An 18231-nucleotide genomic window follows, 5' to 3' on the forward strand; every position below is an offset into this window, starting at 1 on the left:
GGGGCCCTCAAAACAACCAACAAAGTCATGCTGCATCCTGGTTCTCTCCAGTATATGAACAGTTGTTTGCAAGTCACCGCGTAAATATATGACCATAGAAAGAAATATATATATATAAATTTTTACAGGCGATCCAATTTTTCTTGGTAATCTGAACTCTTCTCACTTAATGTTTCCTGTCTTTAGATTTCTCGTCCATTCCATAAAAAAACCCATAATGCCATTTATTTTTTAAATTATTTATTCAAATCCTCATCAGGAAATGAACACTAAGATTTTAGAAAAAATAATAATAAAAGAATCACACTGCATTATATACAAGGCTTGTGACATCACAGGAACACAAGGAAATTTCCATTAGAACAGAACACAATTAAACCGGTTTCTGTAAACTTTAGAATCCATAAATGAAAGACAATGAAACCGCTTTTCATTTCGCAATGCTAGAATAATTCATTCACCATATTTATTTATTTTTAGAAAAATTAAAATTTATAAACTGTCGGTCACATTACAATTGCGGGTTCCCTATTGAAACTAACATTGTTGTTCATCTCATATCATTTAAATGGGTTCTTTGACTAAATTAAAAAAGAGACTATAGCAGAGAGATTATGTAAAAAAAAACAAAAAAAAAAAAAAACAAACACAAAAACAAAACAAAACACAATACTGGTTATTTTTGATTAGCATCTGGTCTGACTGGTTTCAAGTCACAATGCACAGGACAACTTCCCATGCATCATACATGCAGAAGTTAATCACATGTTTTTTTTAAATAAAATTAAAATTCCTATACATTTCCCCAAGGTACAATTCCAAGTTACAATGATATGGATACATGCACAAAAAAACCCCCAAAAAAGCAAGTCTGAAAACCATCTGCTTATATTTACATGTACTCACAGACAATATCAATATATATATATATATATATATATATATATATATATATATATATATATATATATATATAACCCCAGAACAGATTTTATTTAAAACAATACAAAAAAAGGCTCATTGACTTTTATGGAAAAACATTATTTACAGCCATCTTTTACAAAAAATTAACATATCAATGCATATGTGATATATATGTACATGTAGTCATATTATTTACATCTTTTCCAGAAAAAAAGTGTTTTGCCTAAGACATACTTTTTTTTTTTGTACATGTTCAAAAATACAATATATTTTACAATGTTATCTTTCAATAACTTCTGAAATGAAATTGAAATATTGTTTTCAAATTGAAAAATCCAGTTACACCAAAATGACATTTAAATTACAGGCTTTCTGGGAAGTATTTTGTCTGTACATGGCTTTTGGAGAACAAAGCTTGTGAAAAAGGGGAGAAAAATAATTAAAAAATTAAATTAAATAATAATTTTTCCAGTAAGGCGTCACGTGGACAAGTTTGTCAGTGCAAAGTTCTGTTACCACGCAGATTTTACTGCACGCATAGAGATCATTGCGACCTACCGTGCATTAAATTAGATAGGCTGTTCACTTGTGCTTATTAGAAAAAGGACAATGACCAAATAGACGAGAATAGTGCAAGCACCGTTTTGGGATTTTGCTTTTGCACGTGTGAATAACTCTACTTAACACTGAGGCAGGTATCGATGATCTAGCAAAACCTTCCATACAAGCTTCATGTGCTTTCCAAGGGGGGATGCACCACACTGTGGCTTAAAAAAATAAAAAATAAAAAATAAAAGTGCAAAAGAATCCTAATTAGCACTTCTTGAAGATTATATAGCATAAACTGCCCAAAGCCAGAAAATGCACAAATCACAATTTCAAGCTATAGATAAAAGTTCAGTAGCAGAACAATTCACAATATTTGGCCAATAGTACTATTTTTAAAAAACCCTTTTGCTATTAATTCAAATAGGCCAGTAAAAAATAAACGTTACTATCTTATAACTTTATAACTTATAATTTGTCGATCAAAAGTGTAATTTTTTTTTAAAAGTCAATTTTGTTTCAATGAACCCCCCTTCCCCAAACAAAACAGCTGGACCTTCCCAAATTCTCGCATCGGCCACAAACCAATTAAGTTAGTAAAAACTCGGAAGTCTGCCATATTATTTGTGAAATGTTATTGAAAACATAAGTACATTTAATAAATACACAGATTTATCTTTATAGCTTCTTTTGTGCTTTTAAGATGGGTATTTGTATCAAGAGTTAAGAGTTTTTTGTCAAGGTTTTTTATGGCTGTTATTGTATCAACAGAGCAATTGTGCGCCATCTCTCAGGGTAATATCAAAACAACGTTGATGATATAAAATACATTACTGAAAAGCACAGAAGCTACAAAAGAAAAACAAAGCTATGTATTTAGTAAATATATTTCATTCACCTGAAGACGAAAATCTCCTTAAAAACCTTGTCAGTGGCGCTTCTACTCCTATTCTAGTCATTAAGTGCTATCTGTAGAAGATAAATTTTAACTCTGGGGAAAGGCAGGAACGGATATGCATTGTGTTAGCAGTTGAGAAAGCTTAGTTAGGGTAGAGCTGCAATCGGACTCAGAACAAGTACCTCTGTCAATGGATACAGGTGGTCAGTGCACAGAGCAATACCTGCGCTGGATCCAGGTCAGGTGAACAGGTGAATATTTTGTGAATGTTTAAGAGTACTTTTGATTAAAGTGGCATAAGGGAAAAAATGATGCTTCATAAACACAATTATAAAAGAAAAACGTCACTATTTACTAAATCATGTTAACAAATGTGAGGAGAGAGTAACCTAATAAAAAAAATAAAACAGAGTTATATTGGCAACAGTAATTATCGATTTTACGGAGATTATAAATATAGTAGATAGCAGGGTACATATTTTAAACTTGGCAAAGGGAGGAATTGGGTGGATTGTGGCCCACGTTCCTAAAACAGTGCCTGAACTTACCCAAAGTGTAAAAATAAATAAAAAAAATAAAAAGTAAAAAAAGGACTTCAAAGAATGTTTCTCCCCACCAAAGGACACAATACTGCTTCCAAAGAAGTGGTGTAAACCAGGACTTGCCCTGCAATTTGAATGGGGTTTATTTTGCACTTACAATCGTATTACTACAATTTTAATTTTAGAATTGTGTTCATGGAGAAAAAAAAAAAAAAGTATTTCCGATTAATAGAAAATTTTTTAAGTAATGGGGTATGGGCAGAATTTATCCCTTAAATTGACAATGTTGCTCTCAAGCAACTGTTTAAAATAACCATTTAGGAGGAGCTTTGATTGTGACTTATTGTTTCTTTTTACAAAACGGATTAATGCAGAGAGAAGTTTCTCTTATTCTCACGTCAATGTAAGTGTGCAGGACCCCCGTTTCACAAAGGTACAGTCAAGTCCAAAAATAAAAATGATTAAATCAACCATTGTCTTTTGACAGTTGACATTTCACAGTAGCAATCTTCCCAATTTTCTAATTGTGGATTGGGGTGGGGGGGGGTAGACCCTTAAAACTGCACTACCACCTACATAAAAGATTTTACCAGCAAAGGAGGGGCGTGAGTGTGGGTACTGATCCCAGTCAAAAAAAATGCTGCTTGTGATTGGTGCTCCCGATCACACCCGCCTCTCCCCTGGTTTTCAGGCGGGATCGTTAAGAGGAACGGAGGATCCCTTGGAGGAAACAGCTACATGTGGCAGCCCCTGGGGTTCCAGCTAGGAAGAGGCATGTTAGAAACATATTGGATGTAAGTGGTAGCGCAGCTTTAAGCATTGCTTTAGGAAAACTATTGTGGTTAAGTAATATAGCTCACAGAATGTTTCAAAAATTAGCATTAGTTCATGTAAGTTCTTTAGTCATTTGATTGACTAAAGAATGTGAACGTTTGCCAGGCAAGTGAAGTAAACACTTAACTGTAAATTATCTATACCGACCTCTCACCAATGCAGAGTATAGTGGCGCTTCATAAAGAAAAAAAACCCAAAAAAAACAAAAACCAACAAATAGATAACATAAAAAGAAAATGTTTGTTCCGCATAAGGTTCGAAACCGGATAATGTTGACATTGTTAGCGTCACATTTGATTAAGATTACAAAAAAACAAAACAAAAGAAATTCAAGGTTTTGGGCTTTTTTTTGTGGGCGATGGGTGCCTTTAGCCCCAAAAACATAGCCTCCAGCCACCAACACTAGCATCATACCCGTAATGAAAGCCTCCAACAAGACTACTACTCCACATTGTCCCATTGCATCGGAAAACAGTCAATATTATCAGTGTGTAAAACTGCTGACATCATCCATATAACATACGTGATAACAAAAGATATTCAACTGCTGAGTTATACATAAGGTATAATGGAAAAAGAATTCAAAAAAGTTTAATAGCAATACCTGTACATTTAATAAGCCAACCATAAGCAAGATCACCAACCTAAGTCCAAGAAACTAAAACATGTCCGTAAGATCATGCTTTTTCTCTTTTTTTTTTTTTTTGTAATCATGCATGATACATTGAAACAAAAAAAAATAAAAAATCCAAATTTGAACTTGATCTGATGCAAACAGGATTTAAGTGATCATTCTGGTTCCTTCTTTACTGTAAGCACATTGAAAAGTCCATATTTGCTGCCATTGGAATTATGCAAAGTTTTATTTACAACATCATTGGGCGATCTGGTATAGCCAATCCCATTGGTTCCTCTACTATGGGCAGACTCTCTTAAGGTCACCTCGGCCGCTTGTCCCAAAAAAGATTCTGCCCAGCTGGCACGATCTCTTAGATCTTGACTAGCAGTCGGATGTCCCCCTTTTTGAAGCATATAGTACAATATAGGATTAGTTTTTGTCAGCCTTGGAGAATCTTTTCCAAAATCATTCTTTTCCATGTCTGTTATAACCCATTTAATGGGACCTTTATCACTGGGAGCAGGGCACATATTTAAATGTCCAGATTCAGTCCGTGGGGAGTTATTTCTTAGAATGTCTGGGGAAGAATGAGGAGATGGATACTGAAATGTCATTTGACCTAAATTATTTTGGGGAGGATGTTTCCCCATAAACATATTTAGCGAAGGAAGCATAAATTCTGAATTCCCTGACAAGTTGCTTCTGTTTCCCCTCACCATCTCCTCAACCAATGTATTATTCCTATGCTGAGAGTCTCTGACGCAGTTTTCCGAAAGTAGTAGCTGCTTCAGTACATTAAAACCTTTACTCTCTCTCGACCAACCCAAGTTTTTATTTTCATGAAAGGAATTCTGACCCGTAAAATTCTTGTGGTTGTGATCAGTCTTTGTGCCGTTGACCGCTTCATGGAAAAACATGGTCTCACAAGGCGTAGTGCAAAACGGCTTGTTTCCGATGTCAGGTGAATTCACTTTTGCCATTTTTACTTGGCTTTCTACAGGTTCATTTTGATGCATTTTCCTTTTTTTAGGCACAATACAAGACAATTTTGATTGTTTTTGCTTGGGTTCAGAGTGTCTGTTGTTTAAGTCTAGCTCACCGGTATCATAGCCGTCATGGTTCTGACGCAACAAACGACTTAGCAAGCCATTCCTTGAAACAGAAAAGTCCTGTGGAGAAGGGTGGGGAGATTTGACATCCTCTGGAGCTGGTCTTGCTACTTTGTGCAAGGAGATGCCTAACGGGCTTGGAGCGCTTGTCTCTTTGTGCACCACAGTGTGATCATCAGGTTCAGTTTTAATTTTGAAAGCTACAATTTGTTCACTTGCTAACTTCTCGGTCCTGTCTGGGTTAACTTCATCTTTTATGATAGGTTTCTGTACTTTTTCATTTTTGCATTTGTTAGGTGTGGCAAGAAGTAGTTGGAGTACAGTGCGTCTTTCTAGAAGGTTCTCGATTTCAGAAGCGGGAAATCCAGAATCCCCTGGAGTGGATGGGCTGTTAAAACCTCTGCCTTCTTCAGATGTATGCAATTGATTTGTAACAAGTGGACTGTTTAATCTATCAATTAACCCTACACTTTTGCAATTAGCTGTAGCTAGAGGTTTCGGAGGCCTTTGTTCATCGGGTGTTGGAGGTTGCATTCCACACTGAGCTAAATTTTGCAGCAACTTGCTAGCACTGAAAGATGTATTACTTTGGGCATTATCACTCACTAGCGGGGCAGTTACTTGAAGTGTTTTGTGTCTGGTAAGCTCCATCAAATGTTTTGATGCTGGATTTGCAAGTCTCTCTGGCTGAATGTTGCTTACGTAAGATGTGAAATGAGGCTTGCTTGGAAAAGGCTGGTGAGTAAGATTCATTGGAGATTCGGCTTTTGTAGACCCATGCAAAGAGAGCGTGTTTAATGGAGAAGAATTACGAATACTTGGACTTTCTGAGAAGTGACCAGGAGCCGACAAGTTGAACAGGTCAGTGGCTTTTTGTGGCGTCCTTATATCTTCAATTGTCGAATGACTGTCTTCCATTTTATGACCGAGTAGTAACTGTAATAAGGTTACCTTCTGATATGGTTTGAGTGTGGAGTCCACTGGAGAGTCTTTATTTTCTTTGTTAATATCAAGACCATTAACTTTTGGATCCCAGTTGTGAAGCAATGACTCGGTTAAGTTGTCTATAGAGGCTGCTGAATGCAACATCTCGGGCTTGTCTCCTCTGTTCTTGAATGACAAATCTATAGGTGTGCAGTTAGAATGAGTACTTTCATCATCACTGCTCTCCTCTTCTGTGAAGCTAGGATTGTTATCAGAGTAGTCTTCTGTAGTTGTTGGTGTAGCACTTTCTTCAAACACAGAATATTTTTCGCTGTGAAACTGGCTTTTTCCAACACTAGCACAATTCTGGCTTTTGAGAAGATGCAAAAGCAAGCTGTTATTGGGTGATGGCTTCCCGTGGCTTCTTTCACTGTTATTCTTATAACCAACTGCCTTTAGAGGAGAATTTGGAACTCCAAATGGACTTGAAAAGGGAGACATATTACCTGGATTACTCATTCCGTTGGTTATTGTCCTTGTGTTACTGTTGAGGTTAGCTGGCACATTTGTTGACAACTGGAACCGGCCAAGATCTTTCTCAGAACTCTCTTTCAACCTTGCCATTGCAGCCAGCCTCTCGCTTGCCAACTGACTCGCGCTCTGTGCTTTTAGGGCATGTTCTCTAGAGTATTGCTGCAAGTGTGCCTCACTAGAGAGCAGTAGAGCTAGCTGACTACAGGCCACACTTGGTTTAGGTGAGGCGGTAGGGCTTGACCTTTTCTCCACCATATTAGCAACAGCTTGAAGTCTTGCAGCACATGAAATTGGTTCGCCAGTCGCTTTAGTGCTACTCTGAGCAGAAAGGGGAGACTCAACGTATTTTTCCTGAATAGAACCATTCGCTAACCCAGTCAGTTTATTGTCAACTATATTATCTTTTGATCTGCTTTTGTTTAGTATAGTCTTTAGGTGATTGGAGGCCAAACCATAGCATGGGTTATCTTTTTCTACATGTACTGCCTCTTGGTTGAGGGAAAATCCTTGATCTTTGAGACTTTGCTTTATATGTTGAGACAATGCAACACTCTGCAGTCTAGAGCTGAATGACTGAAGCAGAGAGGCAAGTAATGTGCTATCCTGTTTACCTTTGGGAACATTTTCAACCATACCAGCCAACAGAGACTCATTTTTCTCATTTACACCGATAGAATCAGATATCCGCCTTCTCTTTGCAGCGTTCCAGTCTTCTGAAGATTGCAAAAGTCTGGCCTTCTTTAGATGCAATATTCCAGATGCTTGACTATTGTTGTGCCCCGGGGCATTACTTTTACAGTTAGTAAAAACATTTCCAGAAGTTTTAAAGTTTTCATCAACTTTCACATGGCCTGCGAGTTTGTCAACTGCTGTCCCAGAACCACCTGCTGCTTGATGCATTAGTAATCCTTCTAGGTACGTTAAAACAATGGGATCCTGTTGCATTTCAGAGCTAAGCTCTTCTCCATGAGTCATGTTCAATAAACGTATGCGTAGAAGCTAGGTCTGTACCTACTTTAAAAGATCAATGAAGACTTGGGGTAAAAGTTTTTTTCGAATAATCTGCAGTCAATAGGAAATTTAAAGCAGATGTTCCCCGGAGAATCATTGCCTACAAATTAAATGTTCCATCGAATTACTGTGGAGGAAACATGTTCAGATGATGTGCGTCAGTTCCTCCGATTACTGCTTCCATATGACGGTCTTCTCATGCGCGACAACAGCACTTCTGTTCTTCTATCAGAATTCACCTTAAAGCAAAGAAGACAAATGTAAGGATTTTATTAGCAGAACAAACTCCACACTTCTATAAATAAATGTACATTGACACACTTGGAAAAAAACTGTCAACAGTTTGATACAGGTGGTTCGAGCAATTCACACGATGGAAAGTCTTGGTGCAACAGCTCAAAATATTTGGTATATTTACAATCCATTATATTTTATTTTGTGGATCATATTCCAACATTGGCATACAATGAAATTTATATATATATATATATATATATATATATATATATATATATATATATATATATATATATAATATATAAATGCTTAGTGGTGTCTGTGTGTGAAAAAAAAAAAACCAAGTTGCAGCGCCACCTGCTGGGCAGAGTTATACACTGACCTACTAAATTCTTAGTGTGTGGGAAAAAAAATTCAAAAAGGGCTGAAATTTGGAAGGGCTCAAACTCATTTTCGTGAGGTAATTTTACCTCATGAACACACATTAAAAAGGGCGCTTGCGTCGGGAAGTAACGATCTTCCCCTGAGGAGGCCTGGGCTAGACCCAAATGCATGACAAGAACCTTTTTAAGACCTTAAGTATCTTGATTTGACTAGAATGCATGAGTATCATGCACGGGTCAACTTGTATTATATAAAAGCCTAGCGGCGTGTGTTAGTGTGTGTGGAAAAAACTACCGGGTGACAGAGTGCTCAAGCTGCAGCGCCACCTGCTGGGCGGAGTTATATACTACACTGACCTACTAAATTCTTAGCATTATCTCATATATAAAAGCCTAGCGGCGTGTGTGTGTGTGGCGATGAAGATGACAAGAACCTTTTTAACACCTTAAGTAGCTTGATTTGACTAGAATGCATGAGTATCATGCACAGGTTAATTATATATATATATATATATATATATATATATATATATATATATATATATATATATATATATATATATATCTATATCTATATCTATATCACATACATACACACATATACACACACAAAACACTATACTCTACAGACTGTGTAACATCACATGCCGTTTTTAAAGAGCACCAGTCCTCTATGCACAAGGTAGGCAGACATTTTTCAGGTTGATCCAATATTTAATGTAATATAGCCTACAAACATACTAAGAACCAGTGTCTCATGGATATTAATTATGGTGCGCCACAATGGTTTCTAGTGGATGGATCGGCTTCGATGCGCTAAATATTAGTTTAAGTTACACAATTTCTGACTCTACTCTGTGTGATCAATAAATGTTCTATAACATTAAATCTAAGTGTCCCCAACATGTATTGATATTTAATAGTCAAGAAAATAAACCATTATGTGATTTTTATAAAAGAAATGTTCTATGTTGAGAGGACAGGTTTACTTTAAAATCCAATTAACAGTCTTGTGTTTTGAGATTAGCATATTATTTTTGGTTAATTCTTTAGAAACAGGACAAAGTTAAACACGAGAAAGTCAAGTCATACCACCCTTAAAATAGATTGAGTACAGGGTAAGTCCACAATTGCTACGACAAGGTCATGCAGTAGAACGCAAGATTACAAACAGGACTGATGAAACAGCTGGCACTTGATCCAAGCTTCTGGGGTTTAGAATACACTTAACATACACACACACACAATTTACGCATACTGTACATTGTGCCACAAATGTTTTTCACGCTTAGGAACCACAAAGTATTTAGCCTTGCATGACATTCAGTGTCATACATCGAAGCTATAGGACAACAGACAAATAAAAATGTACTAAAAGCAAGATTTGAAACCACTAATAAATTATATTATACACTTAATTACAACACAGAATGAGAACTCATGCTCATCCTATATTGTGGAAAGCAGACCAGACTGTCTAGTGCTTGGGCTGGTTGAAGGTCTAAAGGGTAGATAGAGGGAGCACTCTGGCCATTTATATATAACTTTCAACTGCACACGACAGGGCAGTTGAGGGTTATCCACTTCATTTGAATGGGGTTTCTACATGTAGTGCACATGCTGATAACACCATTGAAAAGAATGTGCCATTGAATGAATGGGAAAAAATCTGGGATTTTTAAAACGTTGCAGGTTAAATCATGTTTTGTTTTTTAAATTAATGGATATTGAATTTGAACGAAAATCACTTTAACAGATGAAAGCTAGATTAATTATTTATATGTTTTTAGTGATTTTGATTGATTTTAAAAAAGGTGTGTGTGTGTGTGTGTGTGTCAGGTTTTTACTAGCCTCTATTGCAGAAGACTCTTAAATTAATCTGACAGTACAGTGAAAAACACCAGTCTCGTGGGATATTTAATTAGTGTAACGATCTACAGAGCAACAAATATTTTGTCTCAAATAGGTTTAACAACAAGACTGCCAACACTAATATTACATGCAGAAATAAAATGTTCCCTACATACAATAAACAGCGGGCCACGTGGAGTGCGCTTCTCCTAGAGCGTACTGTCTCTTGTCTACAGTGACCAGGCAATTTCTGCAGCTTCTCTGTGGGAGCACATTGGACAGATGACACATTAGTAAAGCATGTCATAGCAGTCCAACGTGCAACTTTTATGCAAATACAAAAATTGATCCCAAGAATCACCCACAGAGAAAAAGATTATATTATATACTAGGGCTGCAAACCCTGCCCTTCTATTTCACCATTAGCAAGAGAAAGAATATAACTTAATTAGTATGGAGTATCTTTCTCTCTTTAAATTAGCTTTTTTGGCTCACTGGACATTCATCTATTGATTGACAGAACGGAGTTGGTGGTTCCGCCCGGTGTACAGTAATTGATGCCTCACTTAAAATTCCTGGAAGAAGGCAGCTCAGCCTTTCTTGCTAATCTTGAAAACTTGAAATTGTTGTGCAAAATCAGGTTCCTGTAATAATTTAAGCAGCATTACAATTATAGCCAACATTCGTAAATTTTTCAACCCATTTCAAAACTACTAAACTTCTGCACAGCACAAATGATGCAAAAACTTCATTTAACACACTAGCAGCAAGTGATCCCTGCTTGTCCTACTCTGCTCTTCTCATGGAGTACACCTAAAGTACATAAGTTTGTCCCTAATAAACATTTGAAACTCTGTGCACCAAATTACTCCCCTCCTCCTAGTATCTCGAAACCTACACAAATATAGGGAGAACTTAAGGGTCCTGGTTGGAATCAAACCCATGACCCCAGCGCTGTGAAGCAGCAATGCTGTCCACTGTGCCCCCTGCGCTGCCCTTCAACAAGAATTGCTGATGTTAGCTGTGAGAGTTTGCATGCACAGCTGACAACATGTAATTCCCACTCCCTTCTGCTTTATGATTTACAGGGAGGGGGGGGGGGGGGGGGGGGAACACTTGCGTGCCACCCAGAAGCTTCAATGATCCACTCTAAGCACCCACCCTTCTATTTAAGTTGGAAGGAGGGCAGGCCTCCAGTGCCTGCTTGGTAAGCACTCCCCGACACCAAACAAAGTAGGCTTCCCTGTGTTTCCCCAGCAAGGGTTCATGGTTAAGCCCTGCACAAAAGGTGGCAGCATAGGGGAAAGTCAAGTGATTCACGGAAGGTTGGTTTAAATAAAAGGATTCATGTATTTGTTTTGCCTTGTCTGTTGTGACGCTTTATAATAGTTGCCAACTATTTTGAGATAACAGTTTATAGACACAGAGACTTATTAAGTATCAATAAGCAACTCTCATGGCGATTGCTAGAAATACAATTTGCATAAACTTAACATGCCGCCTCAAATATTGAACAAAGCACACATTTATTTAAAGTCGGTGACCTCACGCTAAACTCTAGCCTGTCGGCTAATTTGGCATAAAGACATTCAGTACAATGCTGTACCTACTTACAGCTGTTAAATGACCCGATAAATGAACTCTCGGCTATAAACAATACGCTCACTGTACTGACCATGTCACCGAATCAACAACTTATCTTGCCTTTGTGTTCTGTACAAAAACAGCTCTTATCTATTAATATCTTAGTATAAAAGGCATGCAAAGCAGTATACAGCTATTATATATTTGTATGTTAATTGTCTGCATTTACAAGACATGTTTATTGAAATGATGAAGGTCGCTGGTCTTTACAGCCTTTGCATTTTTTATATTTGACATTGACACCTTGTTCTTTTCTCTGCACATAGGTCCTTATTTAGTATGGTGTGCACAATTCTGATTAATTAGTCCTGTGTATATCTATACGTGCCTTTTATTATATTGTACTTGTGAGTACAAGAGAATGATTCCCCATTAAAGCAGACTTCACATCTTTAGTTTGTAAAACTTCTGCATAAATCATATGCACATCTTATGTAACCGAACCTATATTTAGTTACTATTCCCTTAGCAAGGAAGTATCCCACTTTTGGATTTATACCAAAGCCAGTGCATTATTGTGCTAAATAATATGCCTGAAATCACTGCTGCAGGTTACTTTTCCCAGGCAGGAGGTGCAAGTTGTCACGTTTATCACTTTGCAGGTGAATAGACATCGCAATGTGGAAGCATTCTGGGATGGTCATGGAAGAGTAGTGGTGGTGATGGTGAAGCCAGTATCTGAGTGAATGGCTTGCGGCTTCCTAGGTAACACATGCTATGTGTCGATTGATGGATCCCCACAGAGGTATATTGCTAATAAAACATGCCTGATTGTGGTAGAGGAAGAGGTATTCCATCTAGTGGGGTTGTTGTTCCCCATGATCTTTTCATGCACCTGAATGGCATTGCTCACAGGATCATTTGCTTCAACAAAACCACCAACATTTTAGACCTGGGGGTAAATGTATGAATGTCCGATTTCTGCAAGTCGCCGGAAATCGGGGACTTTGCAGTGAAAATTTAAAGCGGCGATGACTTGTAAAGGCCCGCTAGACTTTAGCTGGCCACAAATCCCAGCATGTATTGGACCCTGAAAGACGGTAACATTCAGTCATCATAATGAGCATGCAGACATTGCCTGACTGTCGAATGGTGCCTTGCCTGATCTTTTAGGCTTGGCCACACACATCTACGTGGCCAGTTTTCTACTTATTTATAGCTTTCTTTTTAATTCTGTGTATATAATCCTAGGATTTATTATGTGAACATTTAGAGCCCATGTTTTATCATAAATACATAAATGGATAATTGAAATAAAGTAACAAGAGCATGAGGTCATTTTGCTATAGACAGCTTAGGTATGCGTACATTTCTCTGAATGAATACAGCCTCCCTGAAGGGTTGTTGACTAGGGTCTGAGCACCTTACTCTATCCAATCTACACTTGTTTATTAGCCAGGCAGAGAGTTCAGGCCATAGCCAATCAGATCATAAAACGGTTCACAGCAGGAGAGGAGTGTCCCCTTGTAGGATTAGGTCAGTGACAGGTCTGCATGTGACAGGGATAGGGGTCAGGTGGAAAGGAACGGAGACAAGTGGGAAGCCACAGACAGAGTAAGATAATGGAAGGTGCAGGGCCCCTAATAGCTCATGTAATGATATAAGGCTCCTAATTCACTGATGCCGTTAGATGGTGATGTTAAATGTACTTCTCTATAAAACAAAGTTCCTACATCCAACTGGTGATATAGGCAAGGCTTGGTTATTGATGAGGAGTTTGTAAGGTCCAGGAGAATAAGTCTGAGAAGTTCTTTAAGATTACTCTATATCAGACCTGGCCAACCTGTGGCTCTCCAGCTATAAGTCTGGCTTTCACCTGGCAATGCATGCTGGGGCTTGTAGTTCCACAACACCTGGAGAGCCACAGGTTGACCAGGTCTGCTCTATATTCAATTATCACAATCCTACAGAAGTTGACGCTTATGAATACCCACGGCTGGCTATTGGTCACTTGATTAGATGAATCCATCAAAAGGACTACTAAATATATGTAACTCTTTTTCCTAGAAATCAGTGGAAATGTTTTAGCAGAGATTTAAAAAACAAAACAAAACAAAAAGAACAACAACTTTTTTTGGGGATACTCTCAAGTTAAATGCATACTAACGATTTCTTTAGAATACATGAACTCATATAAAAACTATGTACACTTAAGAAATCAGATTACAAGTAGGGTTTGTAAATGAGCAGCTTGCATGCCATCCACCATCTACAATTATTTTAGCATGAAAAAAAAAATAGCATACTACAAAACTGTGTGTGTGTAATATATATATATATATATATATATATATATATATATATATATATATAGATATATATATATATATATATAGATATATATATGTGTGTGTGTGTGTGTGTGTGTGTGTGTGTGTGTGTGTGTGTGCTCGTGCCTACATCACAGTTTACGGAGAAGCCAGTTAACATCCAAAATCTTTTTTTTTGGACTGTGGAAGGGAACTGAAACACGTGGAGGAAACTCACAGGAACATGGGTAGTATATACAAACGTCAAGGAGCTAGCACCCTGTTAACAATTTAAACCAAGTCATGCAAAACAACAATGCAAACTACACTGCAATGATTGAGGGAAGGATCCTTAGAAGACCTTTCCCAATGTTACCTTCTCCAGTCACGTTATACGATAAGCTAGATACAGATTTAAAGCCCCTGTAAGTCTACCAGCAGTGCTGAAGGCATGGTCTGTTCTGTGAAAGTGGATGTAACACTCGGGCTGCCTCTGCTGTTAATTTAAGCAATTAATAGCTCAACATGCTACACAAACACCACTAGGAAAGAATCTCTGTCCACATTACTGAAGTCCTGGCATGATCAAAGCCTCAGCGCTTCCTAAAAGAGAACTATATTGCAATGCCACAATACAGTCTAACAAGTCAATGCACTAAAAATGCATATAGGAAAAAACAAAAAAAACAAAAAACAAACAAAAATACAATAAAAGGCAATGGAAATAAGGACAGCAATAAAAGCAACTTTCTAAAACCCAAGACAAGCTGACAGTCTAAGCAGACGATAAATCTAATAATACTATTGCTGGTTGCATCGAACACTTCACTCACCCAGAATTATTTTTCAATCTTTTCAATGTATAAAAAAAGGAAGAAAAAAAATCCTTGAATTTCACAATTTGTGATATGGCAACAACAGATTACAAGCATACCTCTACCTCTGTCTCCCAGCAGTGGTGCCCAGCACAGGTAGAGTGTAGCAATCAATTTGTTCTGCAGACAGAATGCCCTCCTTAGAATACTAATACAAACACATCCTCTCTCCTCCGACTTGACTCCCCAATGCCCAGGTCCTGACCGGTAATGAGGAGAATGAGAATATCCTCTAAGACACCTACTGCTACTAATCAACAATATGCGTGTCAGGGCATTGGATTTAAACCTCTACTACGCTTGAATCACTCAGTGCAGCTAAGCGTATGCATAGCAAGGTCAGTATCCAAACACGTATACATACCCCTACACACAGCCAAGTGGACTTGAGTGAACTAATTCATCACTCTGTACCATTGACTGACTTTTACCTCCAGGGACTCCAATTACATCTTAGTGTACGGATAAGACAGAGAAAAAAACACCAAGGCATCAGACGTTGTGTTTGACCAGAATCATCAGTCTGCCACACTTCTAATAAAATAACATTTCATCTGCTATTACAGGTGAGAAGAGACATACTTTCTTTCAATTACATGCATTTATTTATTAAAACAAAAATAATGTAATTTTTCACTCAATCTGTGCAGCTACAATGGGCAACAATGATATTGTCAGTGCAATGATTGTTTGTCTGCTGTGGCATCAAACAGCGTGTAACCTCTTTGTCCGGAGACGTCTGGGGGGCAGACACAAAATCTGCAGAGCAATTCCCCTTCTCTAAACACCTACTTAAAATCGCTGCATAATAAAACCCTGGGAGGAGGCATTCAACCATGCAACATCTTATTAACCGTTCCAAAGGAGAAATGAAAATAAAAAAAATAACATTTAATACCATGCAGCGATGAACACTAAACCAAATATGCTTTCCTGGTACTTTTGATGCTTAGAGGTGGCACTGTGAATTGCATGATCTTTCAAACCCCTGGACCTTCATGTAAACGGGCAAGCTAACAAGCTTCATTTAAAGTTGCATTTAAATATCCCAGTGCAGCACCATTTAAAGTAAGTGTTTGTAAACAACTTGTGCAAGTTATCTATGACTTGGTTTCAGGCAGCAATTGAGATCAGCAGTTTTTACCCTCTCCCAATATTGCACATTTAAACTTGTTCCAATGACAAGGATGCAGATCGATGTTTCAAGGCTTTCAATATTATAATTTCCATTCTCCATGGCTCGCTCACTGCACCGTACTCTAATGACTGACATCCAATATATAAGCAGCCGCAATGAGACATGATGAAAAGGACGATAATCAATAATGTAGCAGTCGCCCTTGACACGGTGACATGGGAGTGTGGCCATGTGCCATCACGTCGGCTCCCTACCTGGCTTGTGACCTTGTCCTTTAGGTGACCCGAAGCCTCCCGCATGAGGCAACAGGCTCCTCCTTGCTGTCTCAGCAAGGTCAAATGGGTCAGCATGTCCCCATCTATAATCCACCACCATTTGTCAGCAGGGAGGCTTGAAGGAGGCATGCTTGCTACAAGGAGAGAATGCCCAATTAGGCAGCTGTCACACAAAGCATTGGATGCAAAATTATCCCCTGTCAAAAGAAAGAGCAGCTGCGGGTGCCAATTACAACAACCTTTCCACCCTTTAGGTGCCGAAAAACCACACAGATGAGCACTGAGAAAATGTGCTACAACAAAGCACTGAACTGGAGCGGTTATATTTAAATGACCAAGGTTACGCCTGGGGTCGCTGAAAGCTCAGTGTTCTAGAATGAGCTCAGTGTTCTAGAATGACGCTGTTGAACTTGAATTGTTCTTTGAAGCATAAGACACAGCCGTTACGGGGTTAAAACGCAGCTTCCATTGTGATAAGCAATGTGCTGTTTTCATACCTGTGCCCATGAATCACTCATTATCAGTGCCTAACATGGGAAAATTTCATCTGCTAAATTGGTGGCATCTGAGTAATAACCCATCATACATTTGTGACCTTACTGTTAACTTAAGTACATTCCACAGAACAATAAGATTACAAAAGACACTGTGTACTGATAGGGGCACTTGAGGTGCAGTGAAAATTGAGTACTGTTACACTTAAAATAAAATAGGCATCAATAGCCAAAGTATATTTAAAATGATTTATTGGCATGTTGAAAAAAATAAATAAAATAAAAATAAATAATGGTTCATCATTTTTTGTCCCGGCCTGGAACCCGTAAACCCGCCAAGGGTCTTTTCAAACTGTGGACCTTCCTAACCCATGTAAAGAGCACCCACCCACTAGCAGGCATGCAGTGAAAGTAAATTGCTCAGTCACAGAGGGCAGCAACATTTGCAGGGTGGCTCACAATCATTTCCATCTATAGAGGTAACCAGGGACCCATAACACTAGTGAGGGCTACGTGCAGAGCTCACTGTGGCTTTTGCACCAAAATCAAAGCTGGGAGGCTGATTGAGGTTGTCATTTGAACAAAAGTTAGGTTGCACAGACCATCCCATTAATATTGGCTAATGCAAAAAAAAATGGCCAGACTGGCAATCCGGTTCTGGACAGATTAACAACTGGGCACAGTGGGATTATTGGAGCAGTTCTACCACTGCCATCACTGTGGTACCAATGTCTCAGACCCCCATCAGTAACGAAGATGACAGGTGGGGGGTGGTCTATTAGATCCCATGATCAATAAGAGAAAGAGACCAGGCTTGCCGTACTCAGACGCTGCTGCCCTGCATGAATTTCCCTTCACAAAAGCATTTAGGATTTAGCTTTTCATGTGTTATTTCAAAGCAGCTTTAATTAATATTCTTATGCATGCATTTGTCAGCCCTGCCTCTTGTAACAATTACCTAAGTTTGTCTTATTGTGTATAGGAGATGACAGTTTCTCCATCAGTTCTCATGCTCTGGCCTCTAAGTTATTTAGCAAAAATATATTTAAAATAAAATAGCACTCCCAAAAAAGATAAAACCCATGTTTACAGCAATTTTAAAAAACAAAATGCTGTCCTCCTGTTGGCAGAACTGGAGATGTTG

The 18231-nt window shown here is 38.2% G+C and overlaps 1 protein-coding gene and 1 long non-coding RNA gene across 3 annotated transcripts in view; both read right to left on the minus strand.

The window, feature by feature from the left end:
• Positions 1-223: 223 nt before the first annotated feature.
• On the minus strand, positions 224-3131 carry LOC142139465 (uncharacterized). Its single transcript, XR_012688205.1, has 2 exons — positions 1008-3131; positions 224-871 (listed from the first exon to the last, which is right to left on the minus strand). It is a non-coding gene; the product is annotated as an uncharacterized LOC142139465 (long non-coding RNA).
• A 1188-nt stretch (positions 3132-4319) lies between these two features.
• Positions 4320-18231, minus strand: part of NRIP1 (nuclear receptor interacting protein 1) — a 53597-nt gene continuing 39685 nt past the window's right edge. The window contains exons 1-2 of one of the 2 annotated variants that reach the window (XM_075197102.1): positions 15240-15548; positions 4320-8180 (exon numbers count right to left, since the gene is read on the minus strand). In XM_075197102.1, the coding sequence (XP_075053203.1) occupies positions 4534-7905 (3372 nt within the window). In that variant the 5' untranslated portion in view covers positions 7906-8180; positions 15240-15548 and the 3' untranslated portion in view covers positions 4320-4533. Of the gene's footprint in view, positions 8181-15239; positions 15549-18231 lie in introns of those variants that run through there. The other variant, XM_075197101.1, reaches the window with a different exon arrangement.

Source organism: Mixophyes fleayi, chromosome 2 (genome assembly GCF_038048845.1).
Source record: "Mixophyes fleayi isolate aMixFle1 chromosome 2, aMixFle1.hap1, whole genome shotgun sequence".
Lineage (NCBI taxonomy): Eukaryota > Metazoa > Chordata > Amphibia > Anura > Limnodynastidae > Mixophyes > Mixophyes fleayi.